This window comes from Solanum tuberosum, unplaced genomic scaffold (assembly GCF_000226075.1).
Source record: "Solanum tuberosum cultivar DM 1-3 516 R44 unplaced genomic scaffold, SolTub_3.0 scf00021, whole genome shotgun sequence".
NCBI lineage: Eukaryota > Viridiplantae > Streptophyta > Magnoliopsida > Solanales > Solanaceae > Solanum > Solanum tuberosum.
In genome coordinates, this window is record NW_006238947.1 from 506,027 (window position 1) to 522,743 (window position 16,717).

Consider the following 16,717-nt stretch of genomic DNA (forward strand, 5'->3'; position numbering starts at 1 on the left):
CATAAAACCCCATGAGAAGTTGATAAGGTGACATGAAAATCTGACAAATGGATAAGAAAATGTACAAAAATCCCAACTAATAACTAATATACTCTAATAAGTTCACACACTACATTTGATTATTGAATGGACTACTAAAAAAAAAAAATCTTTGCTATAAAAATGGCTGCCTTGACACGTGTATCTCCTTACCAATGTCATAAATTAAGTTTGGTAAATCAGAGACTTCCAGAATTGTTTGTTTCATTTCCAAAGAAAAACAAGAAATTTTGCAAATTCTCAGTGTTGGCAATGGCTGATTTGAATACAAGCACTGTTCTTGTTACTGGTGCTGGTGGAAGAACTGGTAAAGTTACCTTTTTTATGCTTTTGGGGTTTCTTGATTTTGATAATCTTTAATGAAATTGTGTTAGGTTGAGTGTTTTTCCTTTTGGAAGTAAGAAGGGGTTTAGAGCAATGGTAAAGTTGTATTGTATCTATAGGTTACGGATTCGAGTCACGGAAGCAATCACTAATTCTTGTAGTAGGGTAGACTGTCCTTGGACATCTTGGGGTGTCCAGGCTAACGCGGAATGCTTTATGTACCAGGCTGCCTTTTTAATGTGGAGTACTTCTGTAACTACTGATATTTTGTGGCTATGGGGTGTGAATTAAGTATAAAGATTATATTTTTTTTCCAAAAATTGTTTATGTAGTTTTTAGAGTGCTAATTCTGGGGGATTCTATTTATAATTTTGGATTTTGGGGAAGTAATGTGGGACTGAGGCATTGGAATTTGTATGAGTGTGATAATAATGAGACCTAGCTAAGGCATTGGGAAAAAATTGTGGAGAGGAGATCAACTGATACATTTATCGTGGTGCTCGGGCTAGCTTGATCGCACCTTGACTAATTCTATGGAGTACCTGGAAGGAATGGATTACCTTTTGCTAGTACAGGTACCTAGTAACTCTATCCAGCAAGGCTGGAACAGATGAGAAGAAATCAGTAGTGTTTTGGCGAGAGGATTTGAACTTGAGTCCTCATGGTTCTCAATCCACTTTATTGACCATTAGAACACATCTTTGGATGCAGATCAATGAACACATCTTTTTAGACAGGGGCAGACCTAGAGGTTGCCGATGGGGTTCACCCGAACCCTGAACCCCCTCGGCAAAAAATTATGTTGTATATTTATGGTATTTAAGAATTTTTATGTCTCTATATTGATTTTGAACCTCCTAAATGTAAGATTAGAGGTTGGCTTAGTGATTGAGGGGTTCAAAACTAACCTTAAGGTTCCAAGATCAAATCTTAGGCACTACTTTTTTTTCCGAACCAGAAATCCTGGATCCGCCACTGGTTCTAGAAGATAAAGCTTTTATTTTGTTTTCCCCCTTTCAAAAAGAATACTCTAGAAGAAGAGATAGGAGCTCAGGTGGTCAGATACTCATAGCTTGTGCGCTCTAAAACGGTAAAACCAAATTTTGTTGGTCTATTGGTTATTTATCATCATATTTCAATTGGTTGTTTTGTTAAATAAACACATGACTGAACTTAAAAATGTTTAAGAAGTTTCACACAATGACTTAATTGGAGATACAACTTCTGTCGGAATTTTTCTTTTCTGTTCTTGGGCTTCTTGGTAAATGACTAATGCTAGAATTGATCATGTCAAGTGGCTGTGTGCTTTATAGTATGATGTAAGTTGAGATATTCTTGTTCCTAACATGATCAACAATTCTTCTGATCTTTTATTGATACATTGTTCAAATTGTAGGATCAATTGTCTATAAGAAGTTGAAGGAGAGGTCAGAGAACTATACAGCTAGAGGATTGGTTAGAACAGAGGAAAGCAAACAAAAAATTGGTGGTGCAGATGATGTTTATATTGGCGATATCAGGAATACCGAGAGTCTTATTCCTGCTATACAAGGTATTGATGCTCTTGTTATTCTTACAAGTGCTGTTCCAAAAATGAAACCCGGGTTTGATCCAACAAAAGGTGGAAGACCTGAATTCTATTTTGAGGATGGGGCAAATCCTGAACAGGTACATCATGCTTTGGGTACTCATATCCGTCCTCAGGTTCTTAGTTGTTGTTGTCTGACACAAAAGTTACTGACTTTGTATTTTTAGGTAGATTGGATCGGCCAAAAGAACCAAATAGATGCTGGTATGGAATAATCTTGGGCAGTTCTGGTACTTAGAATGCACTTCTTTCTGCTTATCTAAGATATACAATATGCATTTTACAGCTAAAGCTGCTGGTGTGAAGCAGATCGTGCTAGTTGGGTCAATGGGAGGGACAAATCCTAACCACCCCTTGAACAGTTTGGGGAACGGGAATATATTGGTTTGTAACTTGATTCTTTTCCTTGATCGTTTTCCTGCAAAAGTACTCTCTTTCCTTTATTTCTACTGTCATTTTGACGGCCACATTGCCCGTCCATTTCCACAGCTGCAAAAATATTGCGGCTGCATGCATACTGTTACCTGTTCCATCTTTCTACAAGTTTTTGTTTCTCATAGTCGAGTATCAGAAGCTATTCGAAGTCATATTAGATGTAATATACTCCCCCCATTTCAATTTGTTTTCTGTTTTTGATTTGGCACAAAGTTTAAGAAAGTAAAGAAGACTTTCGAATCTTGTGGTCTTAAAATAAAGATATGTAGAGTGTACAAAAATGTCTTTTAATCTTGTAGTCTTAAACATGTCATGTGAAAAGTTGAAATTAGTGATTTGTCAAAAAGGAAAATAGACATTCTTTTTTAAACAGACTTAAAAGGAAAGTAAGGCAAACAAATTGAAACGGAGGGAGTATATTTTTTAAATGAGTGCATTCCTCAACGGTGCTGTGATATTTTACGAATATGTAAGTTGGTTCTATGCTTGCATCTTTGGAGATAGATAACTATTTTTTCGAGCCATGCCTACTTTGAAAAGAATGTAACTTCAAGGGCATTGATAATGTTACATCTCTAACAAGTGACAAGTTTTTCAGTTGGATGATGCTTGATTAGTTTTTCACTGTTAACTTTTGACCTTCTTTATTTTTGGGGAATTATTATCATTCATAAAGTCCGGCAGACTAACTTTTATGAAGGTTACAGATTTGGAAAAGAAAGGCTGAACAATACTTGGCTGACTCTGGAATTCCATATACAATTATAAGGTTTGTTCAATGCTCATATCTGTATCAATATTCCTTGTGGCTGAATAAATATGGGAAAAGCATCGAATTTTCATTTATTATAACCAAAGGTTCTCTTCATAGATATTTATGCCATATTAGGTGTGACATAAACAAAAAATATGTGAGGCACACTATCCTACAGTATAGTAAGTCTTTTAGAAGTTTTTTCTTTTAAACAGTTTGTAGAGTATATTCTCTAAGGATTGAAAATGTGAATTTTTAATTGGTAAAAGGATTTGCATATTTGAAAGAAACATGAAGCAAATTCAGGAAATGAATTAGCAGTTAAGAATAATTCCGTTGAGCCAAAATAATGCTGGGTCAGGAATATATGGTACTGTGATAAGGAAAGAGTATGGCTTTATGACGTCCATGACGGGGGGAGGGTGTGTGTATATGTGCTGATGAGGACGGGTCAAAGAGAATGACTGACAAGCATCTAAGTTGCCAAGCTTCTGAAAAATGTGTGCATATGATACCATAGGCAAATCCCACATCAGAAAGGCAGAGAAGAGTAAAGTGCTATAACAGCAGAAGTTCACATGGTACGACGCTTTTGGGCTCATTGATGGTGTAGTCCAAGGGATAAATTTTTGAGATCTGTCAGGTCAAAGCAGACAATACGTGCAATGGGCTTGGACTGTGATACATATGGTCTCAGAGCCAAACGCTTGCAGTACGATGTGGGGGCAAACCTCAGCGAGGATGTTGTGTCCTGAAGGAGGGTTATATGACTCCCATGATGGAAGTTGGGTAAATGGAGGGCAGGTCAAAGAGAAAGGCCGATAGGCTTCTAGGCTGACAGGTATTTGTAGGGGGCAGGGAAGAGATGCGTGAAGTGCTATATTAGACAGAGCACAAGTTTACATGGTATGCATGCTTTTGGGCTCATGATGGCTTAATTGAACAGTGTAACCGAAGGATAAATCTGTGAGACTTGTTAGGGGCAAATGACAGTTTCTCTTTTCTTAGGACTAAATTCGTCCCTCAAAATACACTTGTGTGCAAATAGAGTTCAATATGCTTTGAAGATAAAGTGAAGCTAAACAAAAAACTGACTACGTAATGCATACAGAACCAAATTCCTGAGCATTTACTAGGAAGAGCAGAGTGTCTAACCTACTGAGGGAACCCAATAATATTTCTTGGTATGCTGATTAAAATATTGAAGAAAGGCAGAAGAGATGGATTGTTGTATAATTTGTTTGTATCTCAGTGTTGTCATCCTTCATCTCTATGGAGATCAAACAATTCCAAAGAACACCCTTTGACCCTGGGGTTCCCTTTCATTACATTTTTTTAGAAAAGATCATCATTTATGATTCTAGTCAAGAACACTACTAAAAGGAAGGATCAAGAATGAAAAACTGTTATATTTGGCGGCAGTTAGCTCTCTCTCTAACTAGAAATTTGATTTGATAAGAGAAGTGCCAAAAGAATTCTTCCAGTAATAATTCTAGTAAAACATATTCGTTGTAAAGGTATATTATCTTTCATATGGTAGGGAAAGCCAATCGATCAACTAATACTTCACCCAAAGTCTTACCTAATGTGAAGTACTATCATGTGTAGAATAGTATACTGGAAAGTGTAAGTTATTTGGATAAACCCACTACAGAACCTATCAAGAACCCGAGAAATCCATCAAAAAGCTTTCACTAGAATCACCAGCAAGAAATATATTTAAATCATGCTTCCAGGTATACTGTGTCACTGGTAGATAAAGGTATTCTCCTCTTTGGGATGGGACTCAAACAGAAAAGGAGAAAATTTATACCTGGAAATAACTGGTAATTTGAGTAAACAATGGTTCTTACCTAGTTGGTGATGTTGAATTATGTGACCAACTCATCTAAAAGCTTAGGTGGTTGGAACGAACACTCTTATTTAGGTAAGGCATAATACATAGATAGACACCTAACATGGCAACTAACACTCTAACTTTTAGGATGCACATCTAGACACCTGAATTTGTCACCACTGTGTCAATTGAACACTCCAACTTACAAAATGATCATCTAGACACCTATATAATTTATGTGCCACGTCCACGAGACACAGTTGGGACAAGTAGAGGTGTCTGGATGTGCATTCTCAAAGTTGAAGTGCTTAGTTGCCAAGTTAAGGTGTCTATTTATGTATTATGCCTTCATGTAATTTTATTTTCATTTTTCAATAAACCCCCTCGCATGCGAGCTTAGTTCTTTTTCATGATTCAAGCACATAGAATTTTTTTTGACAATGGGTAGAGGTGAGACTCAAACTTAGGTATCTCTGCCTGATCTCATATCATGTTGGAGTGTATGACCAACTCATTTAAAAGGTCTTGCTGCTAGAGAAAGTATATTTCTTCTTTACTCATTTATGTCTTCAACTGGTTAATACAGAAAGCTGTAGTTCTTCCTTGAACAATACTAATTTTATCTAAGGTTCATGCCCTCATTTTTGTTCTTATTCCACTCGCTTGTTAATTATCCCTGTGAAATGAGTACCACGTTACAATCATCCCAATTTCGTTGCTTAAGATTTGCTGTTTGATCACTATTTTTATGTTTTGTCTTTGCTCAGAGCTGGAGGTCTACAAGATAAAGAAGGTGGAATACGCGAACTACTTGTTGGAAAGGATGATGAACTTCTCGAGACAGATACTAAAACTGTTGCTAGAGCTGATGTTGCAGAAGTCTGCATTCAGGTATACTAACGGCCCCGGCTCTTTTAGAATTCTATCTAGATGCTTTGCTGTTTCTTTGGTCAGCTTCAATGCTTCATACTTTCATCAACCTTGTTCTCTAGAGCGCTGCTCTCTGTATGCTCATCTTCTAAGACTAAAGTCTTTGAGGCATTTTGATGTCGACAGGCACTGCAGTATGAGGAAGCAAAATTTAAGGCATTTGATCTGGCCTCAAAACCTGAGGGAACTGGCACTCCAACTAAGGATTTCAAGACTCTATTTGCACAAATCGCTACTCGTTTCTGATAGACATCTCCCTAGGACTATGTCCAAGATTTTCATCACTCTTTTCTGCCAACATTTGTTCAAAGGGGAGGCTATAGACTTAAGGTAGATAGGCATCTGAGTTTGGTTGTACTATTGCAGATCCCTCCCCCCTGCGTAGCAGCTAACCTCATCGACACCATGGCATACTCATAGATGACTTGCCAATAGTTCAATGATGCAATAGAGGGTTATGTTATGTGCCTCTCTTGATTTTTCTGATGTTTGGAAGGCAAATAACTCAATAAGCATTGTTGCACTTGTGCAAAAAGCAAATTACTATCTTATTATTACTTGCTTGCATTTGCATGCTTCGCCAAGTAATGTTTCAACTTTATGATTTTCATTTTATGCATCATTGATGGCAATCAAACTTATCTGGTGGATCAGGGCCATGGTTTTATAATTCATATGCTAATGGTTCTCACGTGCCTTGACGTAACTAGTAAAGTTGTAATCAGGAGGTCATGAGTTCGAGCCGTGTATAATAGATCCATGTGATTTGACCCCTTCTTTAGATATTCCTATATTATGTATAAATATTTCTTTGATTTTATTTTTTATTGCTTATTTTCCATAAAAAAAACATTTTTCTTAGTACCAAACTAACCCAAAGTCTTTGTTTCTTTTTTAATATATGAACTTAATAAAATATGTAGATAGCATAAGACAATTGTTTTGGTATACATCTACAATTCTTTTTTTAATGGTTGTAAAATAAAAGTCACCTAATAAAGTCAGCATTATGAGCTTTACAAACATTTAAAACTTTTGTTTTAGTTAGCATATGATCTTTTACCAACAACCCAAGATACTACTCACCTTTCAGAATCCATTCAAACAACTCAAAATTCATAACGTCTAGATTCTGAACAATAAAGCATATCGCGTTAGGATATTTTGAAGAGATCTAAGCAACAAGAAGGTTGAAAATATAATTGATTTTTTTAAAATTATTTCTTGAATTTCATTAATGGTAGGACTTTGAATAATCGTATAAACAAAGTAGAAAATTAGACGTGTTTTGAATAGCCACAAAAATAAATTAGTAGATTCCTTAAACGATTAAAGTATTAGACTCTTTTACTATAACTATGACTATTAAATATTCTAATAAACAAAATATTAGACTCAGTCAGCTATATTAAGTACATCTTTAATTTGTTGATATGTTATATTAAGTTCTTTAATATCTCATTGGTCAAAGAAAACATTTATTTTTTATATGAGAAATTATTGGGAAGCACTATGTCTTTATCAATGGCGTTTCAGCCGTTATTTGTGCTTATACCATACATATATTATATACACTAAAAAATATATATTATATACTAAGATTCTTTTCTTTTTTTTGCTGGTTTTGACTATAATTTAAATTAAATAATAAGTCCCATCAAAGTGTCTAGCAGAACACCATCAATTGTGGTCCCAAAATATGGGACATTTCAGAACTTGATTCTCTCTTTTGAAATCAATTCTTTATTTGTAAGTCTTACTTCATGGAAAAATGAATATATCGACCGCAGATTCTGAATTTAAATTTTATATGAGTTTTTATATTAATTTATAATAATATTTATAGACAAATATTTAATACACATATATTTGTGATATAAACAAAAATTACTGAATCGCTGTGAATCTATAAGTGTTTAGATTTGGTTTTACTTGTATATTAGTACAATGGGGCAACACTACATTATAAGGTATGGATTTGGACGAATCTATTAATTTTTGTTTAAATTATGTATTTATATTTTTTTTTTAATCTGTTATGGATTCAATAACAAGTTCAAAACTCGTAACTTCAAATTCTAGCTTTGCGTCTGTCATGTACCTCAGTACATCTTCAACACAACCTCCACCGTTCTTTTAGTATTAATATTATACATAAATAGAGAAGAAACAAATTACAAGATAGGAAATTGAATCCCGACAATAAGATGTAAATACAGCTAGTCAATAAGCTCTGCTCTCTGTCCCACAGCTAAACGACATCACAATTTTCAAAGTTTTGTTATCAATTGGACTTAAAAGTCCCCACAAATATTTTTAATGCAATTTGTTAACAAGTCACATGGCAAATCTTGAAAGATTTTCTCTCATTTGAAAAAATGTTTAGTTTAAATCAATGTACTATTACTTGTAGTTAAATTACACATATAGTAAAATAAAATATTTACGTTGTCAGAGTATATAACTTAACTTCAAATAGGGCTCCAAGTATATTGAACAAACTAACATATACTGCAAGTTCACAAAATTCCAGAGTACATATCTGATGCACACTGTGCAGTAATGGCTTGTCAGCTAGCTCTTCAACGAATGATTTTATGGCCTCGGTCATTCTTCTATGGAATATCGATTCAATCAACTCAACTCCTATGTTGTGTATGCTGATGATCATCACCAAGAACATGCACCGAAGCCTCGTCTTGTCTGATTATCAGATGGTTATTGAAGTGTACGCAGCAGTATTATAGCCCCGTCCATATTAGGAAACTCGACGAGTTTAGCAACCAAATGATCTTGTTGTTACAGTCTTTATTACTGTATCAAGACACTGAGAAGCCAGTTACCTGTGACATACATTGGCAAATTGTGTCAAATTTTAGAGTATGAGAAAAAAATGATACAAATACATCAAGAGCCTTACAAACTGTATTGCTGCATTTGATCTTCAAATATGTGGATGGACTTGGGATTCGAAAGTAAGAATGTGTTTCAAGTTTCTTACACAGGTTTCCAACAAGATAAGGCGTAAATTGTTCTTCCTTTCCACCCCAGCAACAACCACTGGCTATCTTCATCGATTACAAAGTCTCTATGATATCCTAACCTCACTTTCTCTATTGCCTTATTCACGAATTCCTCCCGGTCAAAAGGTATCTGCGTAAACCTTGCCCCCATAATACGAGCTTGCCACTGCTTGTATGTCTCTGGTCGTTCAACTCTTTCCCACCCCTCACAAGCTATGACATTCAGTGCTTCCCTCCCAAATATCTCTCTCTCAATTAATCGTCTTTCTGGAATCTCACGGGGAACAATAGTTTCAAGCATATCAAAAAGTGCAGAAAAGTGGAATAAGGCCTCACGAAACCGTGTGACAAAAAATGGGGCACTATAGGCCCCATTGACAATACCATGGACGAAAATATCTGGATTGATCTTCCTTACGAGGTTGAGAACGATAGTTCTTGAACTTTCAACTGCAATAGTCTCATCATGCAGGTTCTTAAAACGATACAAGCAGTTGACAGCAAGAAATTCATCTTTGTCGAGTTTTAGATCCTCAACTGTAATGCTCTCCCATTTCTTTGCAATTGCATGGTATTCAAATGGAACATTAAAGGATCGAGCATAATCAGCCAAACGGCGACCTGTTTCCTCAATCCGTTCCGCTGGCCTGAAGCCTGGTTGGGGAAACTCTATGCCAGTAATACGAAGCCTTGGTGGCCCCCCTTCTCTTTCTGCAATACGTTGGATGAATGTAGGCCATTGGAAACCATACAGGATGCCAAAGTCAATAACATGAACCCTTGTTGCATTCTCTGCCTTTATCATGATTGTCTTGTTTGAAGCAAAACTTGAGATCTTTCTGAATGGGCTAGATGCGAGATACAAATGGTAGGCCTTCAAAAGATCAGCTGCAGATGTTCGTTTATTGACAAGAGCTTTATATATCTGGCTACCAGTACCAGCCAAACGCGCCTCGAGACCATCTGCAAAGCAATGAGCCAATCTCTGGTTTCCATCTCCAAATGGGGATGAATGTTGTCTTATTTGTTTCAAAAGTTCATATGCAATCCTGGAATCGTCAGCAGCAACAGCCTGTGCGCAATTTATCATGAGAGTTCTCAAATCTATGACTTCCTTCTTTCCGCCCTGTTTCTTCCCTCGGCCCTTTCCTCCTTTTGATCCTTTTGATATCTGCACTGTGGTTTTGCTTTTAGCATTCCTCAGGTTTTGTCGATAAGCTTCTAGTGCTTCTCCTCCCTTCCCCATGCTATTCAGCAAGACGATATCAAACTCCTCCGATCGTAGAGTTGATTCAGTAAAAACCGCAGCCTGTTTACTACTCCTTTCTCCTTCGATATTATTATCACCCCTCAGAGGATTTTTCTTCCCTCTCACCTCAGTTGGTGAAGTCTCTCCCTCATCCTTTTCCTCCACCTGAGCAGCTGCATAACCAGCTTGCCTTTGGGGCTCCCGAGATGGCAAGTCATTTATATCTACACTGTTCAACAACTTATTACTAGTCGGGAGGAACTTACTTGCTTCTTCAACTCCTTTCTGAAAGTTCAAAATAGATTGACTCTCATCATATATATCAGGAATATGAAAAGAACTAACAGGAGAGTCTAAGAATCCATCGACAACATTACTCCCACTATTTGATGAGCATACTGAAGAAGTATTATGAAATGAAAGGCCTTCGAAGTAAGAAGAATTGCAGTCAGTGGAAATGTTAACCCCCCTTGGATCGATTAGGTAACCACTACTGCCCCCAGTATTACTTGTGGAATTGTATATACTTCCTGCAAAGTAGTCATCAGGACTCTCACTGTTCCGATCAGTAAACACGTTTTGCTCCGGTGATAGTGGATACTTCTTACCAAGGGCCTCATAGAGTGACTTCTCTTTAGCTTGAAGTTCCAAGGACTCCTGAAGCATATCTGTCTTGTCCTCCATGTCTTCTTCCATTAGCATCCGATTTATATAGCTCAACACTGCATCCGAGAAATCAATATCTTCATTGAAGTCGTTCTCAACGCCAAGGTCAGTTCTTGATTCTACATTAGTAGGTAAATGGTCACCACTTATAAATCCAACAGCACCAAAATCGTGTTGGACAAAGTTATTTTCAAGTCTAGGACCATTGAGTAGATTCTGATCTGAATAAATAAGTCCAAATCTTGGTCCATTAATCATCCTCTGCTCTGAAGAAAAAGGTAATGGTTGGTTCCCAAATCGAAAATTATTCAAAGAACTCGGATGTCCATTAAACCTCGGATCCATTTTAACCAAACCTCAAAGTCAATGATGTATCTGTGACAACCATATACAATTCCAAGCTCAAAAGTGGAACAAGCACAAGCAATATCTCTCAGAAAATAGCAAAAAGACATAAACTTCAACAACCCCATAGAATCAAGAAAACAAACAGCAAATTCAGCATATACAAAACTGAATCTTCATCACTATTTAACAAACTACCACAAGTAATATCTCTCAGAAAAGAAGAAAAAAAAAAGCAAAAAAGACAGAAACTTTAACAACCCCATAAAATCAAGAAAGCAAACAGAAGATTCTGCATTAAAAATTAAATCTTTATCACTATTGTCAAAAAATAGCAAAAAAGACAGAAGCATTAACAACCCCATATACAATCAAGAAAAGAAACAGCAGATTCTGCATTAAAAATTGAATCTTTATCACTATACAGACTGCCCACAAGTAAAATCTCTCCAAAAATAGCATAAAAGACAGAAACCTTAACAACCCCATAAAATAAAGAAAACAAACAGCAGATACTGCATTAAAAATTGAATCTTTATCACTAATTAACAGACAACCCCACAATTAAAATCTCTCATAAACTTAACAACCCCATAAAATCAAGAAACCAAACAGCAGATCCTGCATTAACAAAATTGAATCTTTATCACTATATAACAGGACCAGCCACTCAGTGAAATAGCCAGCAAAAACTTGCACAAATTAACCAATTCTAAATCCTATACATGGTCCATACTCAATGACTTAAGCATAATATTGAGCTCAAATTTGAACTACTTACTTTAAAAAATCAAGAAAAAAAACCATGTAAAGCAAAACAGAACTGTCTTAAAATAATATGAATATAAAAAATGAGAAAAAGGACATACCTTAAACCTAGGGAGAAGCAAAGAGAGAGAGAGAGAGAAAAATGAAGAAATGTGAGTATTATGTAAGATTCTTGTATAAGAAAACAGGGGAGATGGTAACCGGTAATAGCAAGTCATCAGTCGTTGACATGGAAATCATAGGAGTCACCTTCCAAATGAAAAGCCTAGTGGTCTTATGGTTGTAAAGGATCCAAAAAATACGTCTTTTAACTTGGTCTTACTAAATACTTAAATTTGTATAAAGTTGAATAAATAGACATATATATCCTACGTGACATAATGCACGTCACGTAGGACATGAATTGCCACATAAGACATCATGTCGGATGTGTATGTCTATTTACTATATTAAATCACTGAATATTTGTAATAACTTACAACAATCTCGAATATTTTTATTTATAAAAAGAATATGGATATACGTGATTTATAAGTGGTGATATCTTAAGATATTTTAATACCTTATTTATGAACTATAATTTGTTCATTTGATATACTCTTTTTGTAAGACGATAAGAATCTGAGGAATTTTTTATGGTTTTCACGAGTTATCTCGCAAATCATGTCATGAGGTGTTATTCACTTATGAAATTGATTGATAACAAGGATACCATTGCAATGCAGTGAAGTATGCATTCCAATTATCGTGAAGTGAGATTTCGAGTAAGTGTTTACATAATCTTCTTTTATCTGATGAAAAAATGAGTCTTCATTGATATCAACACATGTAAAATTAGTGTAATTGAAATAGTCGATCATGTAACACGAAATAAGAGAGCTGACAGTTTTACATAACAAAAATTAGTGTGCAATATATAAACTTATCAAAATTAAAAGTTTGTTACATGATACTCGAAAACAAAAAAAAAGTAAAAAGTGTCTCGATCATATACATAAGCAAGCGCTAAATAAGTGATTTTGGAGAGATCAAGCTTACTGTATAAATAATTCCTTGCTTTAGGATATTATTTCCGGGCCATAATCCAAATGGTCCTTTGGATGTCCTAAATGGTAAGTTAGACCCTACGTGGTCCATACATCGATAGTTGAGTAGCACTTCACCATCAGCAAACATATGTATCGGTCTGAGAAAAAACAAATCCAACAAATCCTTATCTTGTATCGGTTTGAGAAAAAAACAAATCATTATCTTGTATTGTATACGATAGTATCCAAGATTCCTTGACACTGTAGTCCTTCATTATCCACAACTTAAAAGTAGACTCACTCCAAAAGGCGGTCAGCAATTGAGAGAAGAACCAACCCATCGCAAGAACAATGCAACATACAAGTTGATGGTTTGCAATTTGAAGGAGAATCAAGTTTTTCTATATCCTCAACAGCTGGTTGAACCAAAGATAAAGAAGAAGAGTATAAATTAAACTTGTTTTCCTCACCGACACGCCATAGACTAACAAGAAACTTTTTCGAATTTAAGTCATTCATGGCATGACTTTGATGCTTCATCTTAAAGTAAGGCTCAGAGATTAACGTCTTTCCAAAATTTTGAAACACATTTAAATCGAAGAAGAGACCGCACGGGTAACCTTTTGAGGATGTCCACAATTATTTCTTCGGGGAAGTGAACTTGTTCTGTTCTTAAACAATGATTAGGCCCATGCAGAAGATAACTAACCTGATGATTATCAACATCCATCAGCTTTCCCCTGCAAATTTTATTATTTTTTATAGTAGCATACATCTATCCAACAATTATATTCATCAAAACAATATAATACGATAGAATATAATACAATATGATACATTATGAAACAACGAGGGGGTACTGACCTATTCTTTTTGGTCATAGTTGGAGCTTCCTCTTCTCTCTATCTCTATTGCTTTGACCTATTCTTCAATTAGGATTTGGTAGGGTTCTTTTTCAACTAGTATGGCGTAATGAACGGTTAATATTAAAAAACTTAATAAATTATTATCTTACTATATGAGATCGTTGAATCTAATTGTTGAACCAAATTTTAATAAGATATGGAATATTTTTAAGAATAAATTATTAATGATACAATAACTTAAAGAATAACAAAGATTTAATACATATAACAATATATTATAATTATAATTAAATAAATTAAAAGATATATCTAACGTGTCAAATTATTTATTTTCCAATTGATTATAGGTTTCTTCATGTGATAATAATAAAAATAATAAATTAAAAAAATCAAAATATTCTTTCTCAAATTAAATAGCTACTGATTATCAAACTTTCTCAAAAGGTATTAGAAGTGTTTCAGGGACATTAATACCTTTTTAAGACATTGACTAATATATTTAATAACAAGTGTTAAAAGTGGTTACTTACCAATTAATTTGCCCATCTGGTACCTCTAATCAGGAATGAGAATACACCATTAACTTGGCCAATATGGTGCTTTTGATCAATAATCTCCCAACAGTTCCAAGTTTAGGTAGTGGACATGTGAGCATGTGTTTAGCTTATCGTATCGGTTATTACTACAGTCCATGTCCACATTTATGAACACCCTTCATGAAATTTCCGGCTACACCACTGATTCAGTGGATGCTGCAATTACAACCAAAAAAAATGACCTCAAAAAAAAAAGCACATGTGGATATTGTTCATGTCAAGTTTGACAATATTCCACCAACAGAAAAGCAAATTGAAGGAAAAAATGATTACCGTTTCATGTGGGCGGAGGATCCAATTTTCGTCAACCAAATCAAGATGACAAATGCATGTACTCAATGCAGAATCATTTTTTTTTCCTTTTGGCTTTTGGAGTTGGGAGACAGAGCTGTTGATTTAAGTGGTTCCACAGTGATGGTAATCTAAATCTCTTTCTAGAAAGACTAGTAAAACAAAAAAAGCAAATGGACAAAGTTAAGAATGAGGCTCAGATTTTCGCCTATTTAATCAAAGAAAAGGAAGAGCAGAGTTTGAACAGTGCCCTGGCTGCAAGCAACAGTTGCCTTATAAGACCTTCCGATTGAACTCGCAAGCCAGGCCACGAATCAACTCTAATTTTCTTCACTTTTCATTTTCATTATGAATAATCTTCACTGCCTCTGAAACTTGGAGCGTTCAAGATTAAAACAAGACATCAAAGTTTGAATATGTGGAAAAATGCAGCAACAAATCTTGATCAAAAAAGTAAAATACAGCAACAATATACGGATCCTCAATATTCACTTCCATTCCCTTTGGCCTTGTCTCATATCAGTATGTACCTAACAATTTGGGGAAATTGTATAGATGGATGCATAAAAAGTTTCTTTCTCAAAGGGGACTCTTCCTTATATGATCTGATAGTACCAAGAATGAAAGAGAAAGACTAAATATTGTAGAACTATACTTTAAACAGAAAAGAGGCTCAGATTTGAGTGAAAATCAATCAGAAAAAAGGCCAATCCACCATGGCTGCAAAAAGCATCCTCACAAATTCCCCTGCCTTTGTCTAGACAAGATATGAATCAGTTCAAAAATCTGATTTTCGAGCTTCTTGGAGAATATCATCACAGCCTTATTCAAAAAGTTTAGTTCGGGGTTTTCCACAAGTTAAAGGGGCAAAACATATATTTTCCTTCATTATTACCATAATCATGGCAATCATATCATCAATATCATGAAGAGCATTCTGCTAATTGAAAGGGCTGTTAAACTTTATATTTTTAACAAAAGCATAGGAAAATTCATTGGCAAAATTGAACTTAGGAGAAAGAGTTAACCACCCTTAGAAAATCTCTTACCATTCCTGAGTTCAATAAAAAGCCTCATTCTCTAAACACAACAGATACTTGGGAGGCTCAGATTTGATTTTTTCTCAGAAAAAGCTAAACTATGCCATGGCTGCAAGCATAATAGCCTAGTGAGATGAAAACCAATATAGTTCTCTCACCTCACAGACCCTTAGAGCTGCCACACCAAGTTACAACAAAGTTCAACTATCTGGTTCTTAAAGAATGAACATCTTCATTGCCTCATTGAACGTATTCTATGTTGCTCGGACTGAACCCTATAGGGTATTCAGGTTCCTGAGAACCCGCATTGAGTTGAGTGACCATCTGAGAAATTTACCATCGACTTTAGTGCTCATATTTTGTTGTATATGAACATGCAAAGAGAAAGGGACAATGCCATGGCTGCAAACGCCAGTTTACAGATGACGTCATACCGGGTTGCCCTGTCAAGATACAGGTCAGATTTTCTCAATGCATTAAAGTAACAAGTTTTTGCAAGGATTTCCCCGAAATCAGGAGCTCTTGTTTCTGCATAAGTTTGGAGAACCTTTTGTCTCGCTCAGCATAAGTTCCATAGGAATTAAGTCATGCAGCATAAGTTGGGTAGCATAAAGAGCCTCATTCTTTCACACAAACAGATTTGGGAGGCTCAGATTCGCCTTTTCTCAAACATAAGTTAAACCCCACCATGGCTGCAAGCTTAAGGAGTCTTTTTTTTTTTTTGAAATAGGTAACTTTGTATTCACACAAAAGACCTCATCAAAATCGATGAGGTGGGATTTACAAACCCCCAGGGGGTGCCATCATACTCAAATCCAAAAAGACAAAACTAACTTTACAATTGGCTTTTAAACTCCACAAGGCTATCTACTTCCCCCACTAAATTTTGCTTACACCAAAAAAACAAAAGACTAAGGCATTTCATCTTGATCTCCTCT

At 35.5% G+C, this 16,717-nt stretch overlaps 2 protein-coding genes and 1 long non-coding RNA gene across 6 annotated transcripts; 1 reads left to right on the forward strand and 2 right to left on the reverse strand.

The window, feature by feature from the left end:
• Positions 1-72: 72 nt before the first annotated feature.
• On the forward strand, positions 73-6,491 carry LOC102600094 (uncharacterized protein At5g02240-like). The gene is made up of 7 exons (XM_006340954.2): positions 73-346; positions 1,760-2,031; positions 2,119-2,155; positions 2,238-2,335; positions 3,094-3,155; positions 5,745-5,868; positions 6,034-6,491. The coding sequence occupies exons 1-7, from the start codon at positions 163-165 to the stop codon at positions 6,151-6,153; spliced, it is 897 nt and encodes a 298-aa protein (XP_006341016.1). The 5' UTR covers positions 73-162; the 3' UTR covers positions 6,154-6,491.
• Positions 6,492-8,372: 1,881 nt separating this feature from the next.
• Positions 8,373-12,192, reverse strand: LOC102600423 (scarecrow-like protein 9). Of its 2 annotated transcripts, none has more exons than XR_366814.2 (3): positions 12,060-12,192; positions 8,828-11,220; positions 8,373-8,750 (listed from the first exon to the last, which is right to left on the reverse strand). XR_366814.2 is itself a non-coding variant. In XM_006340955.2 (3 exons), the coding sequence occupies exons 2-3, from the start codon at positions 11,188-11,190 to the stop codon at positions 8,747-8,749; spliced, it is 2,286 nt and encodes a 761-aa protein (XP_006341017.1). In that variant the 5' UTR covers positions 11,191-11,220; positions 12,060-12,192; the 3' UTR covers positions 8,373-8,746. The 2 variants fall into 2 exon arrangements, 1 of the variants encoding a protein (XP_006341017.1); XM_006340955.2 differs by having other exon boundaries at positions 8,909-11,220.
• Positions 12,193-13,015: 823 nt separating this feature from the next.
• Positions 13,016-16,704, reverse strand: LOC102600869 (uncharacterized). 3 transcript variants are annotated; one of them, XR_366817.2, is made up of 4 exons: positions 14,722-16,704; positions 14,383-14,604; positions 13,851-13,907; positions 13,016-13,726 (listed from the first exon to the last, which is right to left on the reverse strand). It is a non-coding gene; the product is annotated as an uncharacterized lncRNA (long non-coding RNA). The 3 variants fall into 3 exon arrangements; XR_366816.2 differs by having other exon boundaries at positions 13,851-13,945; XR_366815.2 differs by lacking the exon at positions 13,851-13,907.
• Between the last annotated feature and the right edge of the window lie 13 nt (positions 16,705-16,717).